Below are 19842 nucleotides of genomic sequence, written 5' to 3' on the forward strand. Positions count from 1 at the left end.
ACAAATAAAAAGTACAAAAGATGTACCTAGAGTGCATGATTAAAATAACATGCACACAGTTAGTGCATATCAAGTCACAGGTAGAGGCATTAGATAGGAATTAGGCAAATTGAAATGATAATAGCAAACAAAGTAGTTCACCCTTTCAGAAAAATTACTTGCAACTTTTACATAGAAGTTTAGGAAAGAATCATCAACCAGGCAATTCTTCAATAATAGGGTGGCCGTATTATTATTATTCTTTTTTAGCAATCAGGATTCTGCATTATTTCAACAAGTAGAATTACTTCTATCCCAGATCCTCAAAAGTCCTTACAAGAGTTGCCGAATATTGCTCCAGTCCACACACATAGTTGGAACTTTTGTGCTGCAGTGCTCATGGAATTTGTAACCGCAGGTTTGACATCGGAATCCATTTAGTAAAAACTTCTGACAGATGTCACAGTATGCAAGCTTCAGAAATGTTTTCCGTGCCTGGAAAACAATTGCAATTGTTTGTCATTTATGTTGCCAATTACAAAGAGCAAACAACTTTCAATAAATGTGTTTTCAAAAACTAACTTTAGCTTATATTTTCAAATGGCTTCAATACATTTTCATGGGCATTGAGTTTTTATAACAATCAGCAAATTCTAAGCATCATGATCAAATTTTAATAAGCACACAGAAACAAATACATGCTCAAGCAGGTTTCTCTCTGTTTGTATGTATGATATCACATAGAGAATTCTCAAGTTGTTCTTTAATTCCTCTCCCCCCCCCCCAAAAAAAAAAACAAGTACATATTTCATTTGCTAAGAGTTATTTTTTCTTCTCACTATGTACCATATCAATTTCAAAGATTCTTTGAAGTTCAACATACCCAAAGGGACAAAAATTTCAGAAAGGCTAACCCATGCTAAATTTACAGATGGGTTTAAAAAAAACACTTTGGAGTATCTTTATATATCCTAGCCCAATGCCTGCATTACTAAATGAAAAGACAAAAGGATCGCGAAATTGTGTGTTCCAATCTTTGTACACTGATGACAAGAGCTTTTACATCATATAGAGAACTACACATTTCATACAGAAGGCTGCATGAAACAACGTTTAGAGCAGTGGTTCTCAACCTTCCCAATGCCGTGACCCTTTAATACAGTTCCTCATGTTGTGGTGACCCCCAACCATAAAATTGGTGTCTCGGTTCCTAAGACCATCGGAAGATGTGTTTTCCGATGGTCTTAGGCGACCCCTGTGAAAGGGGTCCCGACCCACAGGTTGAGAACCACTGGTTTAGAGTCTTTCTTTACATTTTTCTCACCAATTTTCAGAAGTTTCAGAAAAAAAGAGCTGAAGCTGGCATGTCCCCTGCTCCCCCCATACTTTCATTTTGTAATACCTGTACTTGATTAGTGAGAATATGCTATTACAGTCATTAGGCCAAGATTGGAAGAAGCATTAAGCAACGATCCAGGTGCATACAGGATCATAACATAAATTAGAGTATTTTTTGCTTCTTTCTTCATGCAGGAAAGGTCAGAATATCTTTGACTACTACATATTTACGTATATATGTACCAGGAGAACCCGTTCACAAATTTGCTGCTAAGATCTATAGAGGAGCATGAAGAATGGAAAAATCACTAAATAGTTAAGAAAATTAGTTTGTGTTATTTACATTAATTATTAAAAAATAATTTTCTAATATAGGCATTGATGCGCAGGTCAGAGGAGGGACTGTACTTCACCCCTGGCTACTTTAGGTATAAAATACGACTACAACTACACTTGTGACCATCTTAATGGACATTTAGAAAGGAGAGGTTTTAAACTGCATTTGGTAATTCTTAATCTTGCAAGGAAAAATGTCAAATGCAAACAAGAAAAATCTGCAGAAAAGAAAAGGACAATATACTACAAGACTAGTGAACAAAACTGTTCGTTTTATATCAATATTGGAAAGATCAAAAAACTCAACTATATTATAGCTTTCTGATTTACACGTTTATTTTGTGAGAAGATAAAATAAAGGATAAAGTCTGTACAGAAATCTAGCAGCACTGCTTTCCATAAAGCATTTCCAGTTCTTCTATACATACAAAAGATCAACATACGAAGTTATGTGTTGTGAGTGGAACATGATCAAGGAAGTCAACTTGTAACTCTTCTCCAATCAAGGAAGCAGCATCTGTACTCCAATCCAATCGTGCTTTTTTACTATAAAAAAAAAACCCTCTTAAATATCTGCAAGTATTCACTATCCAAAGAATTATGGGAAAAAATTATTTGGAAACATCATTTATTTCAGATAATTGTTAGTTAGAAACAGAACTACCTTAAGATACACGTGAAACTGTATTTTACTTTCTAGGCTGAAGTATTCAAAACTTGCAAGCAATAAAAGTTAGTATTATAATTGTTCATGGAGGCCAAGGGTGGCACATGATAAAACGTAAGAAACATCATCATATAAATACCATCATTTTGTAATTAGGTCAGCCATCAGTATAGTACACAAGGCCACAATTTTTGTACTTCCATATTGATGTCATTGTATCTGTTGATATTTTGTCATCTTCACTAACTTTGTTAAACATGGTGTTGCAGATTCTATATAACCACTTGAACAGGAGTTTCAAACTCGATTTCGTTGAGGACTGCATCAGGGTTATGTTTGACCTGGGGGGGGGGGGGAAGCTTGACATCACTCCTGTTGGGGGCACCTATGATGGCCCGAGCGCTCTGCCAGTGAAAACCGACTCCTGAGCTCCATTTTCGGCTGTGATGGCCTCCTGCAACCGTGTCAGTGAAAACAGAGGTTGGGAGTGCCTCCCGCAGCCCTCGCAAGCTCAGTTTTCAGCTGTAATGGCCTCCTGCGGCCCTCAGTCAGCGAAAACAGAGGTTGGGAGTGCCTCCCACAGCCTTCGCGAGCACAATTTTCAACTGTGATGGCCTGCTACAACCCTCTACCAGCAAAGACAGAAGGCTGCATGTGGGACAGTCCTTCAATGTTTCCAGGGTAGCCCTGCCGGCAAGATCTAAGCACCCTGTGGGCCAGATTCAGTCCCCAGGCCTTGAGTTTGACACCCCTGCACTTGAAACTTAAGTTATCTGGAATTTACATGTTTGGGAGAAGAAAGCAAACTGACATCATCCATGATTTGGGCTTAATGTGGCCTTCAGTATAAGCCTTAGAAGGACTGAAGTTATCCTCCCCCGCAGCTTTGTATAGAATTATGTGATCTCATCCTATAAAAAGCAAAAGAATATCTAAAAAGCGAGAATCATAGCTGATTTATAGAAAAAGAAAAAAGTCCTGTCTTAAGAGAAGAATCTGCAGCTGCTATATGAAATGAAATATAGTAAATATTATCTTAAATAACCTCATGGGATGAAATTATTTATATTCAATTTAATTCCAATTCTTACCCTTTGTGTTCAGTAAGTAATTGAAAAACAGCACAGCATTCTGGCTGCAGACCTCTAACTTTGAGTGCTTTCATAAGACAGTCATGAAGAGTCATTCCATTACGTACATTTACCTGTTAAGCACAAAATAAAGTTTTTCTATTTTCAAAAATATAAATAATTTATCTTCTTAATCCTCATATTTCAATTATAGAGCAATTATTTTTAAATTCTACAAACTCAATTTGTTAGACAATACCAGATGTCTTAAATGCTGGTAAACTATTAAGGTCAATGCAGTGAATAGAACTGAAAATTCATCTCCTTACTATTGTCAATTTTCTTTCGTTGGCATCTCTCCCTGTAACTCTGTATAGTTTCACATTGGAAAAACTAAATGCAAAATGCATTAAAGATATTGACTTCTGACCACAATTGGGACCAGAATTTCTATTGCTAAGCAAGGCAGTTTTTTGAGTGAGTTACCCCTGATTTTATAGCCTTTTTTGTCATGGTTAAATTAATCACTGCAGTCATTAAGTGAATCCAGTTTCCCCCAATGACTTTGCTTATCGGAAGCTGTCAGGGAATATCGCAAATGGCGATTACGTGACCTTGGGACACTGCAACTGTTGTATATTCATGTTGGTTGCCAAACATCCAAATTTTGATTACGTGTCCATGGGGATGCTGCGATGGTTCCAAGTATGAACACCAGTCAAAAGTCATTTTTTTCAGTGCCGTTGTAACTTTGAATGGTCACTAAAATAATTCTTGCAAGTTGAGGACTACCTATAATTACAATATAGCAGCAACTCTAGGAGAAATTTACTTCTCAAGGGAGACACACATACTGTCCATTATGTTTGTTAGGGGTTCAATTGCATTGATGCTAAAGCTGCATTCATTGATTGTTCTTGGATCTAATTGGATGGAACCAGGATGAACTGGAAGAAGAAACTGAACAGAGATAGAACATTAGAGATAAAACATTATTTGATCAGGAGATAGAGTCAATGTAGCCAGACTTTTGCAGAGCTATAGTAACTATAGGGATTACTTGTACATGGATATTGATGAGTCCAACTTATTTTTAATCCTTGAGGAATTCCGGTCACACAAAGTGACCATCTTATTTGAAGACTGGTTTATCAATTTTGCCTAGCCCCAGAGATACAGATCTTGTGGCATCTACCTCAGTTCCATCATATCTGGATTACTGCAGTATACTCTACCAACACCAACTTCAAACAATACTTGAAAACTACAACTGGGTCAAAATGCAGCAGCCCAAATGTTAACAGACACTGAACTGAGAATGTAGGTCTGATCTTCTGAAATAGCTATTGTGTTTTTCAATTTGTTTCCAGGCTACAATTCACACTGCTACAGATGTTCTCCAAAATCCCAAATGGTTTAGCCATTTAGCCACATACATTTAAAAGAATGTGTTGGTTTTTTCAATCTGGACTCAATGCCTATGGAAACTGTATTTGAACTGTATTCTGATGGATTGTTTGTTGGTGTTTCCAGTGGAATGCACCTAAATTCTGAAATTACATTCACTTGAAAATGATCTCATTTCTTCACTAAAATTCTTCTAAAAGTTGAGAAAATCTTCAGTTCTAGGAAGCTGAATTTTCTGACATATCATATTGATTGTATATATACTAATATACTGATTTAACCTCTTGCTCTCTTGTTGCTTATTGCAGTTGTTGCATTGGAATTTATTCTGCTCTTTTGGGGCCTCCAGCACTCATTTAGACAGTTTAAAGCACCAAGAGATTCATTATGGACATTTAGTGGCAAAATAAATAAAAAATCAGGGTACGACTTTTGTGTTAAGGACTAGGACAGTAATGGCGGAGGAATCGGAACACAAGCCCTCTATAAATTAAAAAACCTCGCAATCACTAAGGAGAGATTTCCTGACAGAACAATTAATCAGTGGAATGGCTTGCCTTCATAAGTTGTGGTGCTCCTCCACTTGAGGGTTTTTAAGAAGAGATTGGGCTAACAGCCTGAAAAGGCAGAGGGGTTTCCTGCTTGAGCAGGGGGTTGGACTACAAAATCTCCAACTTGGATTACAAGGTCCCTTCCAACTATGTTATTCTGCTACTTTAAACCAATACTTTATATCTATGTATATTGTTGCAAATTGTGTAAAGCTGTATATAGAAGAGACAAAATACAAATTCTATGAATTAATATTGTTAGCATGGTTTCCAAACAAATCCACAATTTTAAATTCTGATTGAGAGGAAACCTGATAATTGTTAATCTTGATAATCAATTATGTAGATGATTAAGGCAACCAAGGAAAAAGAAAAATAGTCGTGATAGTTTCTGCCTTTTTTTTTAAAAAAAAAGCAAAACACAGTAGACAGCCCACCAGCTTTAACACCTATATTGGGCTTCTTTACAGTACCATATCTACCTCAAATTTAAGCATTTTTAAACCTAAGGTTAAATTCTACACAAACAGAGAAGGATTGGAGAATGCCATCACTGTTCCATATTTGGTCAAAAAAGAAAAAAAAAAGAGTAGGAAGTCAGAGAAGAAAGCAAGAATGCTATTCAGATGAGAAACACTTTTTAAAATAATTCCTATGGTAAAATTAAGATTCTGTGCAAAATTACCATTACCATGAGTCCTGAAGCTTGTCAGCCATTTAACAAAAGAATCCATTTTGGATTCTTTCTATTTCGCCTAAGCTTATGTGATTTTTGCTGCTGTTTAATGATATATATTCATAATGTGGATAAAAGTCTAAAATTCTTTGAGGTTCAGTTCAGTAGTCTCTTTCAAGCCAAGAGCAAAATACAAGAAACCATCTAATGTCCAGAAAGGATGCATTAGCAGGACCTACTCAAAAGAGAAGATATACATATATTCAGAGAAATTACACTAGTCTCACTACTCTCTCCAAAGTTATGTGTTTGTTTGTGTGTGTGTATATTCAGTAAACATGTTGAACAAAATGTCAGTGTATCCATTCTGGACTCTTCCACATTTAAACATTTTTAGACTACTGGGGCACTGGAATGTTTATCAACGAGTAGGGAAAAAACAGTGAATCTTTTATTTTGACCAAAACAAGAAACAGACTCACCACTGTGCGTTGCTTATTAGGCAAAAAAACACGAATAGTATTACTTGTCTTGGAGGAATCTAAAAGTTTCCCATCATCAGATGCTCTGCGCTGATAACCGAATTGTTCAACAATGGTAGGTGAAATACAGCTGGATCCATTGAAGACAGAATCCTTTAATCCAATTCCATCAGGAAGAGTCTTCCAAGCTCCGTGAATGTGGTCCATTGAAGCAGCTTTAAGCAACCAAACCTTAAAGAGAAAGACAAGTCTCCTCAGGAGCATGCTGAAACCAGTTTCTTATTTTGCGATAAAGCAAGTATTTGAAACACCAAATGCAAAGTAAAAGATTTATAATTCAGTTATTAAATGTAAGAAAACATCAACAACTGTGTGGTTATTTTTGCCTTAGCAGATGTACACTGATACACAAACATATTGAGCAATAACAATAGCACTTAGACATATACCACTTCATAGTGCTTTCACAGCCCTCACTAAGCGGTTTACAGAGTCAGCCTATTGCCCCCAACAATCTGGGTCCTCATTTTACCCACCTCCGAAGGACGGAAGGCTGAGTCAACCTTGAGCCTGCCGAACAGCAGCTAGCAGTCAGCTGAAGTAGCCTGCAGTGCTGCACTCTAATCATGGTGCCACCTTGGCTCTTTATTTCTGGAGCAGAACACGATAACCACCAATAAGATCAACTGTTTACAGGGAGTCCTTGGCTTATGACCCCAATTGGGACCAAGCAAGGCAGTTGTTAAAAGAGTCACACCAATTTTACATATATTTTTTGTTGCCATGATTGCTAAGCCAATCATTGCAGCTGTTAAGTGAATCATGCCATCTTTAAGTGAATCTGGCTTCTCCCATTAACTTTGCTTGTTGGAAGTTAGCTAGGAAGGTTATTAATCGCAATCATGAGAATCCTGAATGCTGCCACTGTCATAAATACATGCAGTTGCCAGATCTCCAATTTTTTATCACATGACCATGGGGATGCTGCAATGGTTGCAAATGTGAAAACCATTTTCAGGTCATTTTTTCAAGTGTTGTTGTTACTTCAAATGATCGCTAAATGAATGGTTGTTAAATCAAGAACTACTTGTACATTTCTAAGATTTCTACATGATTACTTCCTTGAATCAAAGGACTAAAAGCGTTCACAATGGCAAAAGGCATACTAAATAATTAATAACTTGTTTTTCAATTTTTTTCTCAAAGAAAACCCATCTATTTAGGTTATATGTGCTTCTTTGTAAGTCATAGGAATTTAATTCAGTCCATGAAGGCCAATCTTTCATTTTAAATCCCCTGTCCACAGCACATATAATAGTAATGCCATAGAGGGGATAGGACTCTTTTTAAAAGGGAGGCCATGGTTTTCAGTTTTAAAACTAAAGTAAGTGTGCTAAGCCAAAATACTCTTAAGTTACATTCCTTTAGTCTCATTTAAATATTGCGCTAAGCCATAATGCGCCTTAACATAGTAACTGAATCTATCCATTGCAGCTTAGTATTGCATAGACAGGCTATTATTACTTATTCAAACATACAGTACATAAAAATGTTTTTGACTTTGTATGGTGTGGGAACTCAGCTACTAGTGCCTCTGTTCTCTACAATTCATAAGGAATTAAATGCAGACATTTTAAGAGGGAAAATACACCATACACATAGCCATGCCTAATCAATTACACAGACTACTTTATTTCAGTTCTAATAACAGACATATTTCCTTGCTAACAACTTCTTTAAAAGGTAGTAGCTCTGTCTTCATGCTCGGTTTTGGCCTCTACAGCCTCCAGAAACACTCTGCTGGCCAAAAACAAGACGTGTGTAAGACCTCCTGGGGCCTCCATGCCGCCGGTAGAGTGCTGCAGGAGGACTGGATTGGAGGAGGGCTGCCCGCTCACCCACCCGCTGGCTGGACTAGCCCAGAAGCACTGCGTCTCCCAGTCATGGGCTGGATGCAGGACCCGAGGCGAAGGGGAAGGTGAGCAGGCGGCTATCAGGTGAGAGTGTCATGCTGTTTAGTAGCTCTTGTGGCTACAACACAAACGTTTATGCTGCCTTGAGTCTTCAAGTTTCATGAGACAAGGGATGTTACTTTTGGGGAAACCGCGAGATTGCCCTGCCTCCCCACTGGTCTTCGGTGTGCAGCTCGTCGGCCTCCAGACGTCAGACTCTCACCACCCAGAACCAGTTCAAGGATTCCTTCCCCCCCCCCCGGGGGCAGAAGGAGAAAAAGACACAGAGAGAGGGGGGAGAGAGGAAGAGAAAAGAAAGAAGGAAGAAGAGAGAGAGAGAGAGAGAGAGAGAGAGAGAGAGAGAGAGAGACAGAAGCAGAGGGAGGAAGGAAGGCAGGAAGGAGAAAGAAAGAGAGAGAGAGACAGAGAGAGGGGCTGAGATAGAGATAGACAGAGGAAGGAAGGAAGGAAGGAAGGAAGGAAGGAAGGAAGGAAGGAAGGAAGGAAGGAAGGAAGGAAGGAAGGAAGGAGGGAGACAGAGACAAGAGAGACAGAGATAGACAGAGATAGACAGAGAAACTTGTTGATTGTAAGCTGCTTGGGGCTGAGAAGAATTGCTGCAAAACTGAGTTTCATGAAGTGGACCACTAGACTTCTAAACAACTTATAAAAAGAAAAGTCAACCAAAAGAGCAACATGCAAACAAAAGCAAATAAAACACCCCCAGGAGTAAAACAAATTAAAGTTTAATTTGTGTGTATTGTTTAATGGACTGGTAATTTTGTCATGCCCACCAAGTCACATGACAATCTAGCCATGCCCACCCATTCAGTCCGCTGCCCCCCAACAGTGTGAGGGACCGTGAATTGGCCCCGTTTAAAAAGTTTGAGGACACTGATTTAAAGGCCCCTTCAGCAACCATTCTTGCTTACATGGAACCCTCAAATTGGGAAGGGATTAAGTGTTGAACAGAAATTATTTCACATAAGCTTTTTTAGGTTTATGTTACAGAGTGTTAGAAGCCACAATCACATATCATTTGATTTTCATTTCAGCACGTTCTCATGGGTTTCAGTGTATTAAGCATTCTTTTCTGAACAACAATTCGCACGTCCTTTTAATCTAATAGGCTATAAGATTTAGAGGAAAATAGATCCCAGAAGTCTACAAAATTCATGCCATTATTAGTAGATACTTTAAATAAGTATCTCTGGCAAAGCGCTTCTGAAATGTATGCAGAAATTATTCACATATTACATTAAATAAGCACCCTAATTAGTACATTTGTAGCTATAACAATATCAACATTTTATAGGTCAATAATGATGACATCAATAACAATTCATTGAACTGTCAGTTCAAATGGATCTCTTATCAAAAGTGGCAAAGAAGGTGAAACATTATCAGCCCTCTATTGTTGATGTTTGTTGTTCGCCACATCATAATCAAACAACCTGCAACGTGTACTTGATATTCCTTGTCTATGCTATTTGTTTAAAACATTGATAACTCACCCTTTATCTAGAAAATCAAGCAAGCTCTGTCCAAATATCTTCTTCACAACAAACCTATGAAGTAGTTTAGACTGAGAGACAGCAAGTGACACCAATGATTTTCATGACTGAGGATATTTGACATAGCTTTCTAGTCTTAACTCAGTTTTTTTAACAGAGAAATTTTAACATGCTAGAAGCTCATTGTTGGATTTTGTAGTTATGATGGTACACTGCCTATTCACTATGAGAATCTCAGGTTCAAAAAGTACTATCATTGACCTGACATTTGTGGAAAGGCTGTTTATTTGTGTGTTTACTGAAAGGAAATATTTTTGCCAACTCGTGTGCATTTTCCTGTGCCATTTCTCATTACAAACATAATCTTTGAAAACAGATATTCCAAGTATTTTACAGGGTATTTAAAAATATCACTTCACTAGCTTTCCTGAAAAAGTTCAACAAGAAAAAGCCTAACATTAATAAATCTATGATTTTTGGAAAGTACTGCTAATCTTCACAAGATATCTGAAAAGTACATGAGTTGGCAAAAATAATCCCTTTCAGCAAACACAACTAATGTACTGTATATTTTAGGAGAGTTATATTTCCTTGTACCAAAAACAGACATACCATATGCAGAAGTCTGAGATAACCAATGCACAGAAATAATATTAAGCAGAAATTAATATATCATCAATATTTAATTTCCAATAAAACAGTTTAGCTATTTCCTATGTTTTTCATATATCAAATATAAAATTCACATGAAACTCTCATAAAAAATATCAACATTTCAATTAGAGGAAAGTTCATTTCCTCTAATGAAGGCATTATAAAAATCAAATAAATAAGATATATCCTAATTTATAAGAATATAGAAAGAGTTACCAAACAACAAATATGAGACAAAAGGTTTTTTTTTTTAAATGGAAATTTAATCCCTAGATTCTGCTGTGTGTGTCTGTGAAAAATAATTTTATGCCAATATCTCATCACCCTACTAAGATGACAAATTTCTACATCAGTGGACTTTTAATGTACTGCCTACAATGTTCCTACCAGGTAGAAATAAATAAATAAATCTGCTGCTCCTAAAGCATTTGTCATTCTGATTAAAAAAAAGTCATGTCCTTCTGTACTTCCTTTTTGAAATTCATATTATTACTTATTTTACATGGTACATCATCAAGTATGGCAAATCAAAATAATACATCCATCAAACTGCTTTAAGAGTTCCTGATTGTATTAGCAGCAAGAAGTGAGGATGTTATGCTGAACTTGAACTATCAATATTGCATAGCATGTAATCATCACCAAATTATCAACATAATCTCACATTATGCTAGGCACAAAGTACACCATTTATATAATGGCAGCAGAGTGGCCCTTTGAAGGGAGATATAAACAGTCCTCTGCTAGAAATTCCACAATGTGAAAGTTCTTTGCTCTAATGGGCTTTTAAAAATGAGATGCCATTTCGCGAAAAAGGATTGTATGCAGTTTGGGCAGCAAACAGATTTTATATTATCACTGCAGTAACCATAAATTGAAAGGTTTTGAGAAAGATCTGTATGAAATGATTTTTTTTTCAAAAGTACACAAACATGTTTTTCCAAAAGTAGAGAGAGACAGATGACTATTAGGAAAAAGTGAATATATAACTTTTTCATGGAAAGTTAAATGTCTTACCACTTAAACTAAAAAAACTCAGTTTTTATGATCCTGTAATCCCTTAATTAAACAGCTAAAACAATAAACACATGAAAAATAATATAAATAGTTCTGAAAATATATTAAGGAATTTGGACGGTTTCCTTTTATAATTCTTCCATATACAGTATGGCAGAGACATAATTTTTACTGGTTTTATGATTTATATCTGATTTTTATACAATACAATAGCAGAGTTGGAAGGGACCTTGGAGGTCTTCTAGTCCAACCTCCTGCCTAGGCAGGAAACCCTATACTGTTTCAGACAAATGGCTATCCAACATCTTCTTAAAGACTTCCAGTGTTGGGGCATTCACAACTTTTGGAGGCAAGTTGTTCCACTGATTAATTGTTCTAACTGTCAGGAACAGTTCTAAGTTGCTTCTCTCCTTGATTAGTTTCCACTCATTGCTTCTTGTTCTACCCTCAGGTGCCTTGGAAAATAGTTTGACCCCCTCTTCTTTGTGGCAACCCCTGAGATATTGGAATACTGTTATCATGTCTCCCCTAGTCCTTCTTTCTATTAAACTAGACATACCCAGTTCCTGCAACCGTTGTTCATATGTTTTAGTCTCCAGTTCCCTAATCATCTTTGTTGCTCTTCTCTGCACTCTTTCTAGAGTCTCCACATCTTTTCTACATCATGGCGACCAAAACTGAATGCAGTATTCCAAGTGTGACCTTACCATTATAAAGTGGTATTAACACTTCACGTGATCTTGATTCTATCCCTGTTTATGTCACCTAGAACTGTGTTGGCCTTTTTGGCAGCTGCTGCACACTGCTGGCTCATATTTAAATGGTTGTCCACTAGGACTCCAAGATCCCTCTCACAGTTAGTACTACTGAGGAAGGTACCATCTATACTGTACCTGTGCATTCTGTTTTTGTTGCCTAAATGTAGAACCTTACTCTTTTCACCATTGAATTTCATTTTATTAGATAGTGCCCAATGTTCAAGTTTGTCAAGATCCTTCTGTATCTTAAGCCTATCTTCTGGAGTGTTGGCTATTCCAGCCAGCTTGGTGTCATCTTCAAATTTGATGAGTTCCCCATTTATTCCCTCATCCAAATCATTGATGAAGATGTTGAAGAGTACTGGGCCCAAAACAGAGCCTTGGGGTACTCCACTGCATACTTCCCTCCATGTAGATGCCGTTCCATTGAGGACTACAATTTTTAATGTGTTGCTTTTTGTCTTTACTTTGTAAAACCTGCACTTCATAATCCAACCCTTCAGAATTCAATTGTGTTTGTTTCTAAACTTTATACCTATCAACACAGATGATAATAATTATCAATTCTCATTTTCAAGATGTGAATTTTTTCCTTTCAAGTGTCTTTATTTTGAAGGGCAGTATATGTTTCAGAAATGACACAACAATAAAAGGCTAAGGGCTGGAGTCCACATATTTTGCCACGGGGATGCTACCATCACCATCCGGCCTAGAACATGCAGAAGTACTTACTGTGTGGAGCTCCGTGATCATGCATTGATATCCCATGCTCCTGTTTTCAGCCACATCTCCACCATGGCAAATGTATGTGCTCCAGCCCTAAGAATATCAAATGCAATATGTCCATCAAAACTAGGCCACACCAGGTTCAGTGATAAAGTGATATACCATATATAATCTGCTCAAATTATTAACTATATTCCTCAGTACATGATAAATTTCTATTTCCCATCTTAATACACTCCAAACCTTCAACATTCCGCTTTGGTCTCAAGTCTCACTATATCACTGAGCTTGTACCATGACTAATTACTATCTATTGAAATAGGGGTATTTTTTTTTCTATCTACTGTATGTCCACCAAAAGCTGTTTAGAAGTATACAGAGGAATCATCCCTCCCACGTATGCATTTTTAAAAGAATATTTTCAGAATTTTAATTCAGTATAATTTTGAACCTTATCAGTAAGATTTATCTAGAAGCTCTTCAGTCACTAGAGTCATTTATTTTTTACAACAAGATGCTTGTTTGAATGCTCAACAATTTACCTAGATTTTGGGTCAGACATTAAGATACAAAGTCAGTGTAGAGCATGGGTATCAAATTGGCGGCCTCTGGGCCAGATGCATCATGCACAGGCCACGCCCACCCCAGCTCCGCAAAGGGAAAAAATGTCACGAAACCTCACATGACAGCAATGTGATGCTGCAAATTTGACACCTGTGCTGTAGAGGATAGATTGATTACTGAAGGACGTTAACCATGGGAAAAACACAAGATAAAATTTGAAAACCTCTCTGCCCATGCATCTACAGGGATTCCTCAATTTACAACAGTTCATTTAGTGAGCATTCAAAGTTACAACAGCACTGAAAAATGTGACTTACGACCATTTTTCACTGTTATGACCTTTAAAGTATCCCTATGATCATGTAACCAAAATTCAGATGCTTGGCAACTGATTCATATTTATGACTGTTGCTGTGTCCCAAGCATATGTGATAATCTTTTGCAACCTTCTCACAAGCAAAGTCAATGGAGAAGCCAGGTTCATTTAACAACAGGTTTGCTAACTTATCAACTGCAGTGATTCACTTAACAACTGGGCAAGAAAAGTCGTAAAATTGGGAAAAACGTGCTTAAGAAATGTCTCGCTTAACAATTGAAATGTTGAACTCCATTGTGGTTGTAAGCTGATGACTACCTGTATTAACCCAACCTAGACCATTCTTCCCATCCTCAAGTGTCAATAAAATATAAGGTTTGCAAGGGATCTAGAAGATCATCTAACACAGTAGTTCTCAAATTTTTCTTTACCACAGACCCCCTTTAAATATATTTTGTGGCCATGGACCACCAAGACATAACTCAAGATTTAAATCATAACATTTCTTCAAACCTTCGTGGACCTTTGTGACAACATCGTGGACCCCCCCCCCCTTATTGGTCTGCACACCACAGGCTGAGAATCACAATCCTCTCTCCAGTCGAGGAATCTACTATTATATTATTATAACATTTAGTAACATAAATTGCAGAAGCATTCCTCTTCAGAAATGCAATTTTGTGCAACGCACAAAGTTTTAATCATCACCACCACAGTAAAAGAAATGCTGAAAATGTGCAACAAAGGATTGCTATCAATCCTAGAGATGTAGATTAAATATTGAATTAGCAAAAACCATCTCTCCTTTTGGGAGAGGGGGCGGTCTATAAGCGCTAAGAAATAATAATAATAATAATAATAATAATAATAATAATAATAATAATAATAATAATAATCTTTTCCCTAAAGCCTGCCAGGTTCCCTAGATTGGGAGTCTCCTTAATAAACAGAAGGAACCCCTCTATTTGTAACACAACTCAGTTCAAGCATCTCTGAAATGGAAAAATGCAAACTAGTGGTTTCTGAAATTCTGTATATGTTATAGTAACTATAATAGTGGATGCCAATAAATTATTTGTCAGTATTAATGGTAAACCATTCTAGGTTAGCCTTTTAATCACAGAAAAACACTAACTTTACCAAAATTATGACAATGACATGAATTAGCAGCACACAATATTTGAAAGATGGGGAGAGAACCGGCAAATACCACCTCTGACTGACTCCAAAGTGGGGTGTGAATGAAGATTTTGCAATATCCTAACCCTAACCCTAACTCTTTCCCTGCCACGCCCACCAAGTCACACCCACAGAACCAGTAGTAAAAGAAATTAAGTTTCACCACTGCCACAAAGGCTTCCAACCCAGCTATTTCTTCCACAATATATAAAACCAGGATTTTTATTGACAATGATAAGTTAATTATATTACTTCTGCAATAATTTCTGCAGTATCAAAATTGTTCACCAAATTCATTTACTAATCCCTTAATCTCTTGAAAATGTAAGGGCTTTTAAAAAATTCCGCAATTCCACTACATTAAGTGAAAATTGATGAACAAAGATGCGCACATACCATCTCCTACTAACAACACTCTTGTAAATTTAGGGACTTTTACTTTTCCATAGCAATTAATGAATATTAAACCTGAAATTATAGGGCGGATACCAGGTGAGGCACCCCTGGAAAATAAGTGCTGGCAATGGGAATTACTAAACTGCTAACCCCGAGGCACAATGCCAAGTGAGAGTGCGAAACTCCAGAGAACTCCAGATTTCCACCCTACCAGTTCAGTTATCTGCTACAAAAAGATTATCCTTCACTGCAGTCATCCTGAAAAAGCTGTATCGCTTCAATCAGTCATACCTTATATGTGGGCTGAAGAATGCAATTCTGCATATTTCATGAACTTGGGAATCAGAATCATCTCTCTTTTCTATGGACAATATGTACAAATACTGCAGTTATATTTCTGTATTCTCATGGTTAATGGTTTCTAATCCTTTAAAGAAAAATGCATGTTACTTAAACACTGCTAGGAAGGGCAAAAGGCTGAAAACAAAAGCTAAACACAATTCAGGATTAATCTGATAGAAAAGAGAAAACAGAGATGCTTGAACTGCAAATGAATTAACAAAAAAGGGAAAACTCTGCATGCCCTGATCTGGAAAGCACTCTAATCTTCTGAAGCAGTGTTAAGTAAAAATGGGAATGTACAATACGGAAGAAATGTCTACCACTTTGGCCACTAATATTTTTCTGAAAAACACCATTTGAAACAACTCACTGTAAGTGAAAAAAGAATTATTTTTCAAAATAAAAGTTAAACTAAGCTAAAAATATTCTATATTTTCTATATAAAGGGAGAGGAGAAATAATTTGTAGGGAGGAAATTTTATACCATGATTGTACTTCCAGTAAATTCTAATGAGCTAATGCAAATAATTTTTACGCAACACTTAAAAAAACTGGAAATTGATTTGATGGTGCAGAACATAGTGGCTCTGGAATCATGATATATTATAAAGATATCTCAAACTCCTTTCTTATGCACTGCTTCATAAATATTGCAAAAAGTATTATTTGAGCATTATTGATGTTTGGATTAATATAAATATTAGTAGGATTAGAAGAAAATTAAGATAAATTTCACTTGCATCAATTAATATATGAAGACATTTTAATTTCTTTAGCATCACATGACTCTTACTTATCAGAGTAGAGATACCTCAGAATTTATTAAAGTGGCAATATGAGCTATATTTATATCACATTTCTACAAAGTGGGTTTTAGGTGAAAATTTAAAAATACAAGAGATGATGGTTAGAGTATTTTATGTGAAAAAGAAGAGCAATGTCAATTAAAAGTTAATTTAGAATGAAATGTAATGGTAAATTTTCATTCACTGTTGCAACACTGGAACTAGAAGAGAACTTATTCATAAATTATCTATTCCTTCTGTTTCAGGTGTCTGCTAATCCAGAATTCAGATGACGAGGACACTGCTGGCTCTTAAAACCTAAGTATTACCTCGGACATTGGGCCAGAATATTGAGTGAGCTTATCTCTAGATATTATGGGAACATATTGGTTAGCATCTCAGTTGCCAATTTATTCTGCTATTTTGGTATATATTCTTTTTACTAGTTCTATTTTACTTGCACACTAAACTGAATAACTGAGTTGATCTACTGCTAAGGGTGCCCAATATTCTGAAGTCAATTGCCAAAGTGCATAGAGAGTTACAGTCCGGCACCTTGAATGGCAAGTGCATAATGTTAGATTTATCCTTTGGGGTTTTAAGAGGATTTTTTAATATGCCACTAGTGATATTGTGAATTCATTATTATTAAATTTATCGTTAAAAAGCAGAAAAGCTATGAAAAAATTAATCTATAAGAAAGCTGAAATAAAGGAGGGGTTGAAATGTATATTTAGAGAGTAAGAAAGATGACCTTGATCTTCTGCCGTGATAATGCAAGTAATCCCAGCAGAACAACAAGAGATCTCTTAAATCTACAAGAGAGATAATATTCAGAAGTAGCACAAACAGACACCTCCCTAGTTCAATGGAGGAGGAGGAGAAGGACGAAATTCAGCACAATCAGATTATCAAAATTACCGTATGTTATTATAGCCTATATAAAAGTAGTTTCAGCCTTCTTATTTATTGATCCAATCTACTTAGTGGGGTTGCTATCAATCTTGCAAATCTAATGGCTACTGACAAACAGAAAACTCTGAACTAGAGACACTGCTTCAGCAATAGCTAGATATGAGGCCTTATTTGAGAAATCTAGCTTTAGGGACAACCTCAAATTAATCTAAGAAGCCAACAATAGAATTTGTTTTTATTTCAGAGCAGATGCAACATGTCTTAAAGGTGGGACTTATTAATATCTATGTAATGATAATTCTTATTGTCATGGTCTGGTGCCACCAAACTCAGAGAGGAGGATGACCCTTAGATCAGTCCTTCCCAAGTTCCTAATGATTTTTCTTCTCCCCTAAAGTCACAAGTTGGTTGACCCTGTAAGGATATTGCAAAATATGGAGGCACCTATAGCCTTGGACGGATTTGTGTCTGCACTGCCTTTCCCTGTTTACCAATTCAGAGGAGCTCCTTCATTTACTGAGAAACTTCCAAGACATTAAATGACAGGGGAAATGCCTAGAGAACCACTGGTAGAAAATAAGCAAATTTGATTTGAACGTGCACTGTAATTATAAAAATGGTAAAACACTATTCCTCCACTCCTTGTCATGTTTGGAGAGGTCTAACCAGCAACTCAATTTAAAGAGACCCAGATGCGGAAGGCTGGGCCAGAACATAATTTGCTAGGCTGCCGTGAATAGTAACTAACGTTACTCTCTAGGTGTCCTGTATATAGCTGGGAGCAGGACATCTAGTAGACAAAATTGCCTGGATGCTAGCCAGATGGCTTCCTAGTGATATGTTAGAGGTCATATATTGCAAAATTATCTGGGTCGCAACATCAGTTCTACCATCAGCTTGGATCCCTATCCATTCTTGATAAAAGCCTCCAAGGAGATGAAAAGGACCTTGGACAATCTTCTCTTGACAAAAATCTTGCTGAGGTTTGGTGAGCCTCTAGTTGCAGACACCTCTGAAACTCATATGAACCATTTTCAGTCAAGGTAAGCTAATATGGAACAAAAACTCATAATGATTACTCTTGTGGATAATTGTGGTGGACAAAAATAGGTGAAATCTGTCGAAATCTTGACAGATTTCAATGCTGTTGACCTCAGTGCTTTTGTTGGATCATATAGAGTTTTATCAGGGACCCTTTGCAGTAGTTTCTTTCTTCTTAAATATCTTCTTGCAGAGATATTCTATCTTTGTTTCTGGATTGGGTTACGTTTGTAATTTGGGGTTTCTCCTGAACTCGCAGTTCCTGCTTAAAAAGCAGATGGCAGCTTTGGCTACGAGAGCCTTTACAAAGTTCCCTTTTCTGCTCCAATTATAACCTTCCTCAAACCAGGCAGCTTTCCTCAATGCCCTTCATGGTTTAGTCATCTTATATTTGATTAACAGCAATATGCCGTAAGTGTGCCTTAAAGATCCTGCCAAAACTTCAACTGCTGCAGTGGCTTGAGCAGTCATAGGAATTACAGGTAGTCCTTGAGTTACAACCATTTATTGGTGACCATTCAAAATTACAATTGCACTAAAAAAAGTGACATACAAACATTTTGCACTTATAACCACTGCAGCATCTGTAGCATCCCTGTGGTCTCATGATCAAAATGTGGATACTTGGTAATTGGTTGATATTTATGACAATTGCTGTATCCTGAGGTCATGTGATCACATTTTAGCAACGGAAATTTTGTACTCAATGGTGGTCATAAGTTCAGGGCTACCTGTAGTTGATGTGCTCCAAGTCCTATACTAGTAGCCAGTTTGTTCTTGTGCAATTCAAGCTATTGGATGTTCTATTTAAAGCCCTTCATGGTCCAGGTCCACAATATCTGTGGGATTACCTCTTCCCATTGATCCCTGCAGGTTCTTTCAGATCCGGAAGACAATGTTCCCTTCTTGGTTCCTTAGGGCAACGGTTCCCAACCTTTCTGGTTCTGCGGACCGGTGGTGGTGGTGGTGGTTGGGAGGTTAGGTTTGTGGTTAGGGGAAGAGGTGGTGGTTTCATGCCTCATGAAAAAAATCAAGCTTTTTTTTTTAGAACAGAGACAATTTTCCCTAAAGTTGAATATATTATTTTGCATATCAAGTTTTCAGATCCTTTAATCCAATCGATTGTTTACTGACAGATATATTCTAAAACCAGAAAAATGAACAGATAACATATTTT

The 19842-nt window shown here is 36.9% G+C and overlaps 1 protein-coding gene across 1 annotated transcript in view; it reads right to left on the minus strand.

The window, feature by feature from the left end:
* Positions 1-19842, minus strand: part of RAF1 (Raf-1 proto-oncogene, serine/threonine kinase) — a 59390-nt gene that overhangs the window by 28381 nt on the left and 11167 nt on the right. Inside the window, exons 2-6 of the mRNA XM_081937034.1 lie at positions 13134-13220; positions 6507-6737; positions 3412-3524; positions 2097-2199; positions 317-474 (exon numbers count right to left, since the gene is read on the minus strand). Coding sequence (XP_081793160.1) covers positions 317-474; positions 2097-2199; positions 3412-3524; positions 6507-6737; positions 13134-13169 — 641 coding nt within the window. The 5' untranslated portion in view covers positions 13170-13220. The remainder of the gene's footprint in view (positions 1-316; positions 475-2096; positions 2200-3411; positions 3525-6506; positions 6738-13133; positions 13221-19842) is intronic.

This window comes from Natrix helvetica (genome assembly GCF_964273705.1).
Source record: "Natrix helvetica genome assembly, chromosome: 1".
NCBI classification, from domain to species: Eukaryota; Metazoa; Chordata; class Lepidosauria; order Squamata; family Natricidae; genus Natrix; species Natrix helvetica.